We start from the raw sequence: 12,500 nt of genomic DNA, 5'->3' as shown, positions 1-12,500 counted from the left end.
TAATGATTTTTGGCATAAAAGAGAAATGTATAATTGTGACTCATACAATGTATTGTTGTCTATTTCTACAAATATACGACTGTGACACTGATGACTGCTTCTGTGCTGCAGGGACATATATAGACACAGAAGTACTAAGCGGCTCATTAACACTTTCACATTCCTGCTAAACTCCTGGCTCTGCGAGAGGATGGCAGATGTTTGGGGGCGGACGGTTCTCTCTCCAGTCAGGTGTGTTCTGGAGATGTGGTGGGCATCTAGTAGTAGGATCCCAGATGCGAGGGCATGTGTGCGGGGGGGTGTCGAGGGCCGCTGTAGAGTCCGGCCGCCGGAGCGCTCCAGTACGGACTCGGAGCGCTGAAGAAGCCCGGCGAGGACACGCTCATGGCCGGAGTGTGTGGAGACACGAAGCTCATCTTCTGCGGGTACGAGCTCATGTAGGACAGCTCGGCTGGGTACTTGTAGACGGAGGACTCGGGCGGATGCGGATGCGGCTGCAGGGCCTGAGCGATGCCGTGGAAGTCGAACTTGTAGGCATAGCGTTTCCCGTGCACTTTGGTCATGATGTTCTTGTCGTAGTAGTAGCGCAGGGCTCGGCTCAGCTTGTCGTAGTTCATGTTGGGCTTGCTCTTCCTCTCGCCCCAGCGCCGAGCCACCTCGTCCGGATCCGTCATCTTGAACTCGCCGTTGGTTCCTTCCCACGTGATGCAGGACGAGTTAGAGCTGTCGGAGAGAAGCTCCAGGAGGAACTGCCACAGCTGGATCTGACCCGAACCTGAAGCACACACACACACCTCAACTGTATCACCACTAGGGCTGTCCATTCAGGGACAGATTCACTAAACAGGGAAAATTAGCGCTAGAATCAACTAATAAGTAATAAATTAATTGCAACTATAATGCATGAAGATATTAAGATATTAAGTATATAAATATTAACATCATAAGGTTTTGTAATGATGCCATGTGTGGAAAGCACTTCACAAATAAATTTCCACTTGACGATTTGACTCTCACCTGGATTCGCCAGCCTGCTGCTCGTCGGCCCTAAAATCTGATACGGATCTAAGAAGAAGATGACAAACTAACATGAGAGACCATCCTAGTGATGCACTTCAGCTGATTTATAGAATAATTAAAGTATGCTGACAACCGATTAATCGTGTATTCTGGATGCGATTAATCGCGATTAATCATTTGACATTACTAAAATCAAACCATGAAACTCATGTTTGTGAGTGATGCTCTCACCTAGCTGGGCTCTCTGCTCTTGGGTTTTGCTCATGATGGCAGCAGGACTCTGAGGAACTAATGAACACACATGTTCAGGTTAATCGTGAGAATCAGCGGCGTAACGTGTGCAGCACATGGGCTTCTGACCGACCTTTAGCTGCAGACGCCGACTGATTCCATCCGGAGCGCCGGCCGTGGAAACTGGTGTCTGCTCTGCTGGCGTCTGGAGGGAAGACGGAGGCGTTTGGGAAGATGAAGCTGGCTCCTCCTGAGACACAGATCAGTGTGAGCGACGCCTGACAGTCTGATCTCATTCAGCATCAGCAGCACATGCAGAAGAGCTGGGGAACCACATGCACCTCAGACAGAGTGTGTGTAAGCAGTGTGGGCGGGGCCAGGGGCGGAGTCAGGGCGGGGCCACAGGGCTGCTTACCTGTATTGCGAGCATGCATTAACCGCGGGGAGTTTTGCAAGGCTTTGTCAACATCATCTGAGGTCAAGTGAGGAAGTGGAGCTGAGAAACAAAACATCCATGACACGTGAAAAATAAAGAGAATCAAACAATTCGACAAACATCCTGTGACACGATGCTGACTGAAAGAGAGAGACGGATGAAGACCGAAGGGTGGATGCATGTGTGTGTGTGTGTGTGACAGGCAGATAAAAACAGTGTTTGAGTCTCTCTCTCATCTCATGCATATCTAAGAACTCTGATCTCCTCTTCATGTTTCACCCCAAAATCATCAATTATGATATTTGACATTTAAACTATGAAGATGTTTTGCATTGTGACACATTTATATCAAACTCTAGTTAATGTAATGCACAGTAATCTCATTCTCATCACTGTTATGTCATGCTTATTTGAATCAGTTCAACGATGATATAATATGAACACTGCACATGATACAACACGAACTGAAGCTTCATGAGCATTCTGTTTCAATGATGTCACAATGCAATACATTTCTTAAGATCTCATGCAAAATATACTTTAAGTTGGCTTGAAAAAAAAAAAAAAAATATATATATATATATATATATATATTTGTAGCAATAGACAACAATACATTGTATCGAGTCAAAATTTAAAAAAAAATATTTTATGCCAAAAATCATTAGGATATTAATTAAAGATCATGTTCCATGAAGATATTTAGTAAATCTCCTACCATAAATATATCAAAACTTAATGTTTGATTAGTAATATGCATTGCTAAGAACTTCATCTGGACAACTTTAAAGATGATTTTCTCAATATTTAGATTTTTTTGCTCCTCAGATTCCAGATTTTCTAATAGTTGTATCTCAGACAAATATTGTCCTCCGAACAAAGCACACATCACTGAGAGATGATTTATTTAGCTTCAGATGATGCATACATCTCAATTTCAATAAACTGACCCTTATGACTGGTTTTGTGTCACAAATATCTTTAAAAAAGGAAACTAAAACACAACTATTTTATATAATTATAAAATAACATTTTTTTTCTCCTTTGATTTTAGGGGAAAGCATGACCTGGACAGATATAAAAGATTTGCACAGTTATAACACGGCTTGCTGTTCATTATCCTGCTTATACCATGGTCATACCATGGCTGTTAATGCTGTTTGCAGCTCAATATTAGTGTAAAAATGACGGTTATTTTTATTAGTCACAGCTTGTTAGAGCTAAACTTCAGTCCGCTTCAGATCAGACTCAAAGATGAATTAATTATCAAAAGAGTAAGATGACAGCTGTGTGTGAATTAGTTTCTGTGCTCCTGAATGTTTCTGTGTGCGCAGCGCAATCTCTCTCTCTCTCTCTCTATAAAAGCAGTGCATTAATATAGAACGGTGATTACACTGACATTGAACTACCTGTGCATTAAACAGCTGAATCCAGTATTCAGAAAGACAGAGGAAGTAGATTATTAATGCACGTTAAAGGTCATGTGACGGACACACACTCACTCTCTCTGAGGTAGTGCAGGTGAGACAGCAGGATGTCAGCCGTGTAGCTGCTGGTCAGACGCTGGACGTCGTCTTTGCTCATCTTGCAGAGCTCCTTCCCGTCGATGCTGTGGAAGAGAGACAGGTCCACCTCGGGAAGCCCGTACTCCTTCACGGCCCACTCCAGCCACTGACGCACGTGATCCACTGACCACAGGCTGGGATCTGCACACAGCACTCTCTTTACACTGCTACTGACTGTTCAGACACGCTCTACACTTCACTTCAGCGCCTGGCCGAGTCAAACGAGCATGGAGACTGTACAGATGTCGAGGTTGTCAGGTCATATGTCAGTAAAAACTCATTTTTCTGTCACCAGTTTATACTGTGCTCTTCAATTGCACACACAAATGCTGTATATAATTTCATATTAAAGTGCAATAACATATAAAAGACTATGAGACATTAGGATGCGTTTTAGATCCCCGTCATGTTGAGCAGCATCAGCTCTTAAACTATTAGCAGCCGGACAGCATAATTCACCAAGAAGAGGAAATCAATAACTTAGCTTTAGGGATTCATCTATTTTTAATTTAGAATTTAGTTTTATTCAATTTCTGTATATTTCCTACTTGCTGAAGGGCACATGTAAATATGACATTTATTATAATGGGTTGATGTGAAGACTGTTTTAAGTTAAATTCATTTAATTAATTTATTTCATAGGGACACCTGCAGTCCTGGTATCAGTGATCCTCGCCTTCAGGCGTAAAGAAGATGCCACTTAATGCCTTTATGTTGTTCCTACATTAATTCAAAGATTGCATGTGAACTTATTGCAATATAAATGTAAAAAACATGTGTGATTAATTAGTTACAATTTTGAATTTACTGACTTTGGTTTGAATTTCTTTTGAAAGCAGTTCACTCAGGTTTGGAACAACACGAGGGAGAGTAAATGATAACAGAATTATGATTCTAATAATTCTAATTACAGTTCATACTGTACTTTACTCATAAATCCACTAGTTGACAGATAAAGTTGTGAATCAGTGTAAGCACACACGTCTATGGTCCTGCTGCATGAGCGGGAAAACAGGATGTTGTTGGTGAGCATCAGCAGCTCAGCAGGAAGTTACACAGAATCTGTGACTGGAGGCATGACACACACACACACAACTGTGATGAGACAAACACCAGAGTCACCTGCAGGAACGATCACTCTGCGCTCGCTGCTCCACGTGTGGGGCTCCATAAAGCTGCTGTACATCACTGGAGAACCCTTCCCCTTCACCGCAGAACACACATCAGGAGAGGCCCTGCACACACACACACACACACACACAATACAAAACAAGTATAAACTACCATTCAAAAGTTTTGGGTCAGTAGAATATGTCTAAGAAATTAAAAGATGCATTAAATTGATCAAAAGTGCCAGAAAAGACACCTCTAATGCTCCATAAGATTTCTATTTCCAATAAACGCTGTTCTTTTGAACTTTCTATTCATCTGTGAATCCTGAAAAAGAAATGCATCACAGTTTCCACAGAAATATTGTGCAGCACAACTGTGTTCAGCATTGATAATAATCAGAAATGTTTCTCGAGCAGTAAATCATCATATTATTCTGATTTCTGAAGATCGTGTGACACTGAAGACTGGAGGAATGATGCTGAAAATACAGCGGAGCATCACAGAAATAAATTACACTTTAACACAGATTCACACAGATGCAGTCTCGGTGAGCAAGAGAGACTTTCAAACACATCTTACTGACCCCAAACCATGTCTTTGTTACAGTGTTCAGCCTGAATGAACTGAAAGAAAGACAGAAAGTGAACACCGGCACAGGATGCTAACACTCGATCTGTCCAGAGCGTTTCTTCACTCTTCTTCACGAGGACAGATGTGAGGGATTCGGCTGGAATGTGCCATCAAACTCCACCCCAACAGCCCAGAGGCTTCAGACGCAGTCGCTCATGTGTCGACCAACTGTTGGGCTCGTGGAGATGGAAAGAGCTGCTAAACTCGCACGCATCTGTAAAACACGGCCAGCGCTACTGATGCAGGAGCAATGACAGCAGAGAAGCTCAGACACTGATCTCTGATTCCTGCAGCTCCAGCTGCTTCACGAAAACTACAGCCTAACACAATATCTGCCTTACTTGACTGAAAATAAATACTAAACTAAAGCACAAAGAATACTAGATGACTCTTGGCATTCTCTTGATGAGCTTCAAGAGGTAGTCACCTGAAATGGTCTTCCAACAGTCTTGAAGGAGTTCCCCGAGAGATGCTTAGCACTTGTTGGCCCTTTTGCCTTCTGTCTGTGGTCCAGCTCACCCCTAAACCATCTGGATTGGGTTCAGGTCCGGTGACTGTGGAGGCCAGGTCATCTGGCGCAGCACCCCATCTCTCTCCTTCTTGGTCAAATAGCCCTTGATGCCTTCAGTGTGACTCTACAATTTTCATAGTCATGAAAATAAAGAAAACTCTTTGAATGAGAAGGTGTGTCCAAACTTTTGGTCTGTACTGTATATATATATATATATATATATATATATATATATATATATAAACTAATTAAAAAAGTGACAAAAATACCAAAATCTACTAAACTAAAATAAAAAAGGAAACAGAAAATAATAAAAACGATCACAGTATCTCAGTGACACTAAAACAGTCTCTGATGTCTGATTTTCTTCTTTTTGTTGAGAAAACTGAAGCTGGTTTCCATCTGGTGAAGAACACATTATGATGATCGATGAGTGTTCTGGGCAGAAGATCACTGGATCATCATCTTTCCATCGAATCAATCTGATGGTCTGATAGTGGAGAGACGGCACAGAGCCACATGTCCTGACGGCTTCAGAGGAACAGCGCAGACGAGATCCAGAGCCGCTTCTGTGTGTCTGTATAAACCAGAGCTGTGCCATAACCCCCACCCAACACACACACACACACACACACTTTTCAAAGCATGCTGTGCATAAGAGTTCAGATGAAAATCTATATTTGATTAACAGAAAAGATTTTCTGAGCCATTTTTCTAAACAGAAAGGGATCTGATATCATGCTGCGCACACACAGAAACATTCAGGAGGTCAGAAAATTGTCTATCAGCTAATCTTGTTTTACAATAAACAATACTTCTGGATTGAACTATTTTTAGAGTTTATCATGAAAAAATGCTGTTTTATAAGAGAAGTCACTGACTTTTTGCAACAGGTGGGATTCAGCTTAAGGCATTCCTCATTCATTCCTAAGTGATCCGTAAACAGTGACTGAGTGGCCCACAACTCCGACTGAAATTCAGAGACTTCATGGCTGTAATGTGTTTGGTTATCAACTCTTTCCTTGCCAAACACAGAAGTGTCCGTGTTCTCACTGTTATACACTAGGGGGCGCTGTTACACATCTCCTGAATGAGTCACTGATCAAAAACACAGACCAGGAAGACGCAGAAACGAGCATCTCGTATGAAAAATAATGCGATCCTCAACACTAACAGTGTATAAATGAGAACAGTCTGATGATATTCATACAACAAATTATTATGGAGGCCATGAGATTTTAGTGAAAATAAGCAAAAACGCTGTCTGTGGCTGGCAACATTTTTCAAACATGCTGGCAGGGAAAGAGTTAAGGCACATGTAATCCAGCTCTCATCTCCCGATATTAAGACCATCTCTGATTATCCCTCTGTGATCCCCGGTCTAAACTCTCTCCTGCTCTGGAGGTGTGTCTCACCTGGATCCCGCCCCACACTCCAGCTTGACAGTGATGCGTCTGGGGGGCGGAGCCAGCCAGTCCTGCTGATGCACTCTGGGACTGAGTTTGCTCGGGCCGTATTCACCGGTGGCGGACGCTGTCATGTCCGTCTTAAACTGAGACACTCCGTACGAACACTCGTATAAAGACTGATCCTCACTCACCACCGACAGCGCCTCCTACAGGACACACACACACACACACACACACACACACACAGAGTTTGCGTTTCTGAGCTGAGAGTTCATACAATTACTGCCAAAAATATAAAAAATGTAGACCTTGGTTATATTCATCAGTTGTTGATTGGCTGTTGAGATGTGGGCGTGGCTATCTACAATGGAGGCGAGTCTAAATGTGAGCTTATAGTGGATTACAGCCAGTGATGGGTTCATTTCTCTAAAAATGTAATTAATTACTAGTTACTAATTACATCTTCAATAGTCTAATTAGATTACTGTACAAATTACGCTCTTAATTACTTTTTAAATCCTATATCAACCTCGATTTTTAAGTTAATGATACAAGGATGGAAATTAAATGGTTATTTTGATTCTTCAAGTAAATTATTCTTGTCACACTTTAGATTAGGGTCCAATTCTTACTATTAACTAACTGTTAACTATGACTTTTGCTTCAAAATACTCCTAATTACTGCTTATTCATCCTTAATAAAGTAGTTTAAGTATTGGGTAGGATTAAAAATTAAGATTAAGGTCTTGCAAAATAAATAAGACATTAATATGTGATTTTTAAGTAATAATAATAATACTCATTACAGTACAACACAGTAGAATATTACTGACAGTCCATAAAAGCAATTTAAAAAAGACCCATCACGCACCCTAAGGTCACAAAACGCTGGACTTTTGGTAGTTCCTGATAATGTTCGGGGTTCAGACACACTCTCTCTGTTTAAATCTAGATTAAAAACACATCTCTTCACCTTTTTTGATTTTTCCGTACATTTCTGCCAAACTTACAGTCACCACTGATAATCTACTACTAAATATTGTAGAAACTTAATTTTTTGTAAAGCTGCTTTGGAACAAGACTAAAGACGTAACTAACCTACTGTCCACCATCAGCCCCTGACTAACCATCACTAACCCAAACTAACATTCACAACACACTGAACATCTGACCCTCACAAAGATAGAAAAACACACTTTAAACTAACTGTATGTGTCTTTAAATGTGACATATCTTCCACATTATTAACCCTGTAAAGCCTGACATGAAATAATAATCAGAAATGTATTTTTGAAATGCAACCTTTTGCTGAAAACGGAGCAAAAATATGAATTTTTGAATATTTATATGATGATATTCTACTGCTTGTGATGTAAATCAGTGAGATGTGTCTAGCAGTAGAGCAGATACTGATATAAACGGATGTAAATGGAAACAAACGCTCCTCAAAAGATCCTGAGGATCAGATTTGAGACTCTAAAACATGATTGATGGAGAATCAAGTAAAGCTGAGCTGCTTCAGTCCAGGAAGAGTTCATCTGGAGATATTCCTGACCTTATTCTGACCTTTACTTGATCACAATCAGACAAGATCTGACACGAGCTGAAGCTGGACACCTGTACAGTTACACTAGAAGAGAATTTACTGGATTAAACACTCTGAACTATCAATCAGAGACAGAAGACATGAGGAGATTGATCGTGTTAATCATTTAGAGACCTTAGAAATTCATGAAACAGGAGCTTTATAGAGTTAAACTCTACAGATGAATTCAAACAGAAACAGGGAGAGTATCATGAGGAGCTCAGCTCTGGGATCAGCTGCAGGAAAAGGAAATGATGTCGGAAACCAGATGAATCTGCAGGCCGCTGATAACGGAGCTGTGAAGCCCATTAGTGAGCAAACCGGTCAGAGGAACCTTAACCTGAGAGAGAAACACACTCCAGCACACCAACTCACAGTCAACATCAGCTTCATCAAGATCACACACTCAGAGCTCTCAGCCAATCAGAGGGAAGCACGGCAGTGATTGACAGTCTGCACACCTCGATAGAAAGAACACCAGCGATAAACACAGAAGAGTGAATGAAAGAGACAATGACGTCGACTGAAGGTTGAAATTCGTCCAAAATCCCTTTACCCGGTCGATGGCATATAGCCTACCTTGTTGTCAGAAGTGTTGAGATTTTTACATTAGCTTATGTAGAACTGTTTATGGAGCAGATCAAACTTAATTTATCATTCTGACTCATCCGACCTTCACTGTTTAGACAAGTGAAATAGTGCACAGTGCTGCTAATTTTATTTGTTGATAATTTATTTGGTTTGATACATTATTTGAGAGATTTAAGTGTAGCTCTCAGCCGCTTTGATTTTTTTGAAAAAGTAGCTCCCAGATGAAATAAGTTTGGAGACCCCTGTTAATGAAAGCAGACTTGTATGGGTTTACGCGACGCGAAATGAGCGTTTGGGTCATTCACACATGTAGCCACAGACAGGAAGTGCTCTGCCAGCATTTCCTGCATTCCTGACAGCATGGGATAACAGGGGCTGGGAATGGAGAAGAGGAAAAAGCTCATCCATCTGCATTTGTGAGGGCCTCTAATGAGCGAGGAAGACGCCCATCGTTAACGCCGCGGGAGCGACAGGAAATTAACCTCAGAGCAACGCAAATACAACGCTCCACCCTCCACAGACACGAAGAGTGTGATCGCTCACGACAAGAGTTATCATAGTTAACTAAAACTAGTCTGAAACCATAAAAAACACAACACACAATTCTGTGTGTAACACTCACAAATCTTACAGGAAGTATCTTGACTTCCTTTTTCAAACACAAGCGATCAGAAAGCCACAGTAATTCATCAGTAACTCGTCACACGTGCTTCACTGAACACACATCTACACAACTACGCAAGCTGGATGTGTGTCTTTAATATTGTGCAAACACAAACACAAACGCTAACAGGAAAAAAGTTTGCTTTGGTGAATTTTTCAACATTTCTCTGCAGTTACTTTCAGTCTTGTGCAGTAATGTTCACAGGAGCTCATGAAAGAAAAACTTTATGTTTTAAACAACTGTGTGTTTATATCCATAAACTATTCTTATTCTTATCTAAATCAGAATACTGACAGAAATAATAATATCTTGATCCTAAAATATCGCTGGTTGGGGGCGGGACTATCTGCTTGACTGACAGACGGCAGGAGAGTTTAGGAAACCTGTTCGGACTCAGCCATTATTTCTGTGAGGAATGACTTGATAAATGTTCTGAATGAATTGGTATAATATTATAGGTGTGATGGAGTGAACCGACAAAAGCGTTTGGCCACAGAACTGTCTGTTGTTTAGACTCAAGACACTCAAATCTGACTTTCTAATAAAAGTTGAATGAAACATGAAGAGAAGCAGAGACAACAGCAGAGATCAGCATCTGACGAGTTCTCAGCCCATCTGTGTGAATCATCTCTCCACGGATGGCGGTGTATCATGGTACGACAACTAAAGTGTGTGAAAAACTATTCTTGACTAAATGAAGCATCACAGATCAGCTTTAACCAGAGGAGCAGTCTCGAAACTTCATTCAGCAGACGCTTTTATCCACACGAGAAACCATAAAACACTGAAGCAGACGCAAAATAAATAAACTGAAAAAACTGAAACAAATGACATTTCAGTCATAAAAGCTAGTCCAACTTAACTAGCAGTTAACCAGTCTAACTTTTGGTTCTCAGATCTAACTGAATAAAACAGGGTTGATGAAGGTAAACTTCTCCAGACAAAGTCATTAAAAAGTAAAGAATAAATTGAAGGGAACACAATACATCCATATGGTCTCTAAATCTGAATGTCGTGTATTTGCAACACTTTACATTTTTTTCAAATACAACAGATCTCCATTCCTTTGTAATTGACTTACCTAAAGCTTTTAGATTGGATATCTCTGCTCACAAACACTAGAATATGGAAATAACTTTTACCTTTTGAACAAACCTTAAACCTTAAAAAAAAAAAGGAGATCTGTCTTGTTTTCCAGTGCAGATGTCTAAAGTTCCTTAAGTCAAGATACATTTACTGGAGATGCAAAATCAGCATATGAAATCTTGTTCTTGAGTTTATGGTTAAAACAAAAACAAAAAGAACAAATTTCTGCCGAAAGGCTCAGAAAAAAATCAACTTAATTCAAAGTGAAAAGTTTTCATTCTCCACTGAAAGATATTGTTTTGTCACTTGATTTTGTTCAGTTTCTCAGAAAACAAGATTTTGCATCTATAGTAAATGTGTCCTGATTAAAGGATGTTTAGATATATGCACTGGAAAACAAGACACAAATACTGAGGAAGAGCAGTTCATGCTTTAAGACTTTCTGCTCTCATTTAAGACATTTTAAGGCATTCATTTGTGAAAAGAGTGAATTAACACTTTATAAGACCCGCAGAAACCCTGTAAAAGTTATGATCAGTTGAATAAGTTGTACAACTAGTCAAAGCAGTTTATGAAATCAGCCACAGATTTGAGCTTTGGGTCTCCACAAACAGCGAAATTCCACACAAACTCTCAGAAGATGAGCTGAGACACGTGAAGGAGCTCTCCAGTAATGAGCCGCTCTTACCTTGATGGTGCTGGCCATGCTGGAGCAGGACGGCCGTCCTCGTGTGTGTGTGTGTGTGTGTGTGTGTGTGTGTGTGTGTGGGGTTACGAGGTTCTGCTGAGCGCGGTTCGGAGCGGATGAGATTGTGCTAAAGCTGGAAGTGAAGTCAGCCGGCAGCAGGAAGAGCTTTCTACTGCTTCTGGACGCGCAGCTCGACGAAACAGGATATTTGGGAGAGAAGAGATAAGCTGAACTGAAACAATGATGTTTTTCTGGATGTGTGTGAGATGGAGAGACAGGATACAGATGTGTGTTACAGACAGACAGACAGATGAAGATCTGACATCGCTCCTCAGGTGTGCTCATCTGTCACACACCCTTAATGCACTACAAACACAAGGATCAGACACACTCCATTACAACACAAACTGATCATAGTGACCAACAGCACACACAAACACACACAACACTGAACACACACACACGCCACTTAACTAGCAGAACTAACTGAAACCTCTAACAGCACAGATCAAGTGTGTGTGTGTGTGTGTGTGTGTGTGTATGTGTTCCTCAGATTCTCTTGAGTAACATCAGTTGCTTTGAGGAAGTCACAGTGAGACACGTTACAGTGTGAAGAAATCAGTGAACACAGGAGAGACGCCCTGATAAACAAACACACTGAACAGACACACACACACACACACACACACACACACACACACACTCACTAACACAGTTCTGTCACGCTACAGGAAATCACAAGCAAAGAGAGCAGCATTCCTGCATTCTCATGGAAAACAGAGTGCTGTCTCTCCACAGACAGACAGACACATGGAGAAACAGATGGAGACAGACGACAGACAGACAGACAGACAGACAGATAGATGGAGAGATAGACAGATGGAGAGACAGACGACAGACAGACAGACAGATAGATGGAGAGACAGACAGATGAATGACAGACAGACGACAGATGACAGACAGATGGATAG

General features: G+C 41.1%; 1 protein-coding gene across 4 annotated transcripts in view; it reads right to left on the bottom strand.

The window, feature by feature from the left end:
* Window positions 1-209: 209 nt before the first annotated feature.
* The window catches only part of LOC132127385 (transcriptional regulator Erg-like), a 14,234-nt gene continuing 1,943 nt past the window's right edge, over window positions 210-12,500 (bottom strand). For 2 of the 4 annotated variants that reach the window (XM_059539227.1, XM_059539228.1), the window contains exons 2-9: window positions 6,922-7,121; window positions 4,375-4,487; window positions 3,190-3,393; window positions 1,667-1,747; window positions 1,385-1,501; window positions 1,252-1,308; window positions 1,018-1,065; window positions 210-775 (exon numbers count right to left, since the gene is read on the bottom strand). In XM_059539227.1, coding sequence (XP_059395210.1) covers window positions 258-775; window positions 1,018-1,065; window positions 1,252-1,308; window positions 1,385-1,501; window positions 1,667-1,747; window positions 3,190-3,393; window positions 4,375-4,487; window positions 6,922-7,046 — 1,263 coding nt within the window. In that variant the 5' untranslated portion in view covers window positions 7,047-7,121 and the 3' untranslated portion in view covers window positions 210-257. Of the gene's footprint in view, window positions 776-1,017; window positions 1,066-1,251; window positions 1,309-1,384; window positions 1,502-1,666; window positions 1,748-3,189; window positions 3,394-4,374; window positions 4,488-6,921; window positions 7,122-11,529; window positions 11,976-12,500 lie in introns of those variants that run through there. The other 2 variants (XM_059539226.1, XM_059539229.1) reach the window with 2 other exon arrangements.

This window comes from Carassius carassius, chromosome 45 (genome assembly GCF_963082965.1).
Source record: "Carassius carassius chromosome 45, fCarCar2.1, whole genome shotgun sequence".
In the NCBI taxonomy this organism is placed as follows: Eukaryota; Metazoa; Chordata; class Actinopteri; order Cypriniformes; family Cyprinidae; genus Carassius; species Carassius carassius.
This window is presented reverse-complemented; position numbering and strand designations above follow the sequence as displayed.